Source organism: Sinocyclocheilus anshuiensis, unplaced genomic scaffold, assembly GCF_001515605.1.
Source record: "Sinocyclocheilus anshuiensis isolate Anshui unplaced genomic scaffold, SAMN03320099.WGS_v1.1 scaffold144, whole genome shotgun sequence".
Classification (NCBI taxonomy): Eukaryota; Metazoa; Chordata; class Actinopteri; order Cypriniformes; family Cyprinidae; genus Sinocyclocheilus; species Sinocyclocheilus anshuiensis.
In genome coordinates, this window is record NW_015555720.1 from 1,267,836 (window position 1) to 1,270,275 (window position 2,440).

The following is a 2,440-nucleotide window of genomic DNA, read 5'->3' on the forward strand; positions in this document are numbered from 1 at the left end:
CATGCGTTTGGTGCTGCTAATGCAGGAGCCGACATTCTGAGGTAGAACCCAGATACGCTGCAGCAAAGAAAGGAATACACAGACGTTGTGGTACTGTCGTGAACGCTCATCAAAGACTGACATGGAAGAGAAGAAATTGTTGAATAAAGTCATTATTTTTGTTTTCTGTGTGCACAAAAAGTATTCTCGTAGCTTTATAAAATTAAGGTTGAACCACTGATTTCACAAGGAGTATTTTAACGATGTCTTTACTACCTTTCTGGGCCTTGAATATGGTAGTTGCGTTGCTGTCTATGCAGTGTCAGAAAGCTCTCGGTTTTCATCAAAAATATCTTAGTTTGTGTTCTGAAGATGAATGAAGGTCTTACGGGTTTGGAACGACATGAGGGTGAGAAATTAATGACAGAATTTTCTCATTTTTTTTTGGTTTGTTTTTTTGCGCACAAAAAGTATTCTCGTAGCTTCATAAAATTACGGTTGAACCCCTGATGTCACATGGATTATTTTAACGATGTCCTTGCTACCTTTCTGGGCCTTGAATATGGTAGTTGCGTTGCTGTCTATGCAGTGTCAGAAAGCTCTCGGTTTTCATCAAAAATATCTTAGTTTGTGTTCTGAAGATGAATGAAGGTCTTACGGGTTTGGAACGACATGAGGGTGAGAAATTAATGACAGAATTTTACAAATACAAATACTTTTACAAACCTTTACCTATACCTTTAAATTGTAACTTTACTTGAAAATGGCATTGAAAAAGTCTAAACTATATGAAATCAAAATTAATGCTCTTTTAAAGATTTGCTGACCTATAAATGATGACAAGTTTCATATCCAAGTTAGTCCTGCGGTCAATGTCGTTTCTCGCTTTCCTCCTGCCCCTAGGAACATGCCTTTGAGAGCAGTCAGAAGTACAAGGAAGGCAAGTTCATTATCGAGCTCGCCCACATGATCAAGGACAACGGCTGGGACTGAGCGAGCGTCCTGGAGAGAGCAACGGGTGGATGGTGAATGTGTGGGTGAATGACTGACTTTGGTTTGCCATTACCCTCTTAAACCCTCTTCTACCCTCCATCTCCTGCTGACACACACGCGCCTCGCTGGACCGAGTCTGGAGAGCGGGCCACCCCGGGGGGCTTTGTGTGTCTGGAGGAGAGCGTGCGCATGTGTGTGTGTGTCCGGCTCGGCACATGGGAGCACACTGAGATACATGAATGCATACACAAGGTGTACAGACATACGTGTGTAAAAACAACAGCATACCGCATGTCACGCTCATCTCAGCCTGATGGTTTATACTACAAGCGGCTCTATTCATACGCGTATATGACATAAGGCAGGGCTCAGGGGGCGCGTTGTGCTTGGCAGGATCAGGGTCACGAGTTCGCCGAGCTGATGGGGCTTTCTCCACTTCGTGTCAGTGAGAAGCTACCAGGCTGACCTTTCTGAATTCAGCTGAGGTTTGCACCATCTGCGCCAGTGATGAGGACTGGCATGGAGAAATCTCTGAATGGGAGCACTGACGGACCAACAAACAGGGCTTAAAGGAATAGTTCACACAGAAATGAAGATGAATGTCTTTGCAAGATGTAGAGTTTGTTTTCTTCATCGGACAGATTTGGAGAAATTTAGCATTGCATCACGTGCTCACCAACAGATGCTCTGCAGTGAATGGGTGCCGTCAGAATGAGAGTCCAAACAGCTGATAAAAACATCACAATAATCTACAAGTAACTCCAGGCCATTAATTATTGTTTTGTGAAGTAAAAAGCTGTGTGTTTGTGAGAAACTAATTCATCATTAAGGCATTTTAACTTTAAAACATTGCTTCTAGCTAAAATATGAGTCTTCTATCCATAATAATGCTTTCTCTATAGTGAAAAAGTTGTCTCGTCTGAATCAGGAGAGATATATGCACAGATCAAGCACTGTTTACGATTGAAAGCAGTCCAAAATGTTTCTAGACATATTTTTATTTTGATGTGAGAGGACAACATGGGAACGATTTTTTAAACTGGAAGCGTTATTACAGATTATGGACTCGTATTTTGGCCAGAAGCCATGGTTTAAAGGGGTCATATGATGTTGCTAAAAAGAACATTATTTTGTGTATTTGGTGTAATGAAATGTGTTTATGCGGTTTAAGGTTCCAAAAACACATTATTTTCCACATACTGTACATTATTGTTTCTCCTCTATGCCCCGCCTTTCTGAAACGTGTCGATTTTTACAAAGCTCATCGTTCTGAAAACCGAGGTGTGCTGTGATTGGCCAGCTATCCAGTGCGTTGTGATTGGCCGAATACCTCAAGCGTGAGACGGAAATGTTACGCCCCTTGCCATACTGTGATGCCCTGTCCGGCCGGAGCGACGAGACAAAAACATTAAAACCCATTAAAAACTAGGCATTTGTTGCATCCAGTGGGGACATAATTATGGATTAT

The 2,440-nt window shown here is 42.1% G+C and overlaps 1 protein-coding gene across 1 annotated transcript in view; it reads left to right on the plus strand.

Moving 5' to 3' along the window:
* The window catches only part of LOC107672379 (protein yippee-like 2), a 7,207-nt gene extending 5,622 nt beyond the window's left edge, over positions 1 to 1,585 (plus strand). The window contains exon 4 of the mRNA XM_016465538.1: positions 883 to 1,585. Within this exon, the coding sequence (XP_016321024.1) occupies positions 883 to 972 (90 nt within the window). The 3' untranslated portion in view covers positions 973 to 1,585. The remainder of the gene's footprint in view (positions 1 to 882) is intronic.
* The last annotated feature ends 855 nt before the right edge of the window (positions 1,586 to 2,440 follow it).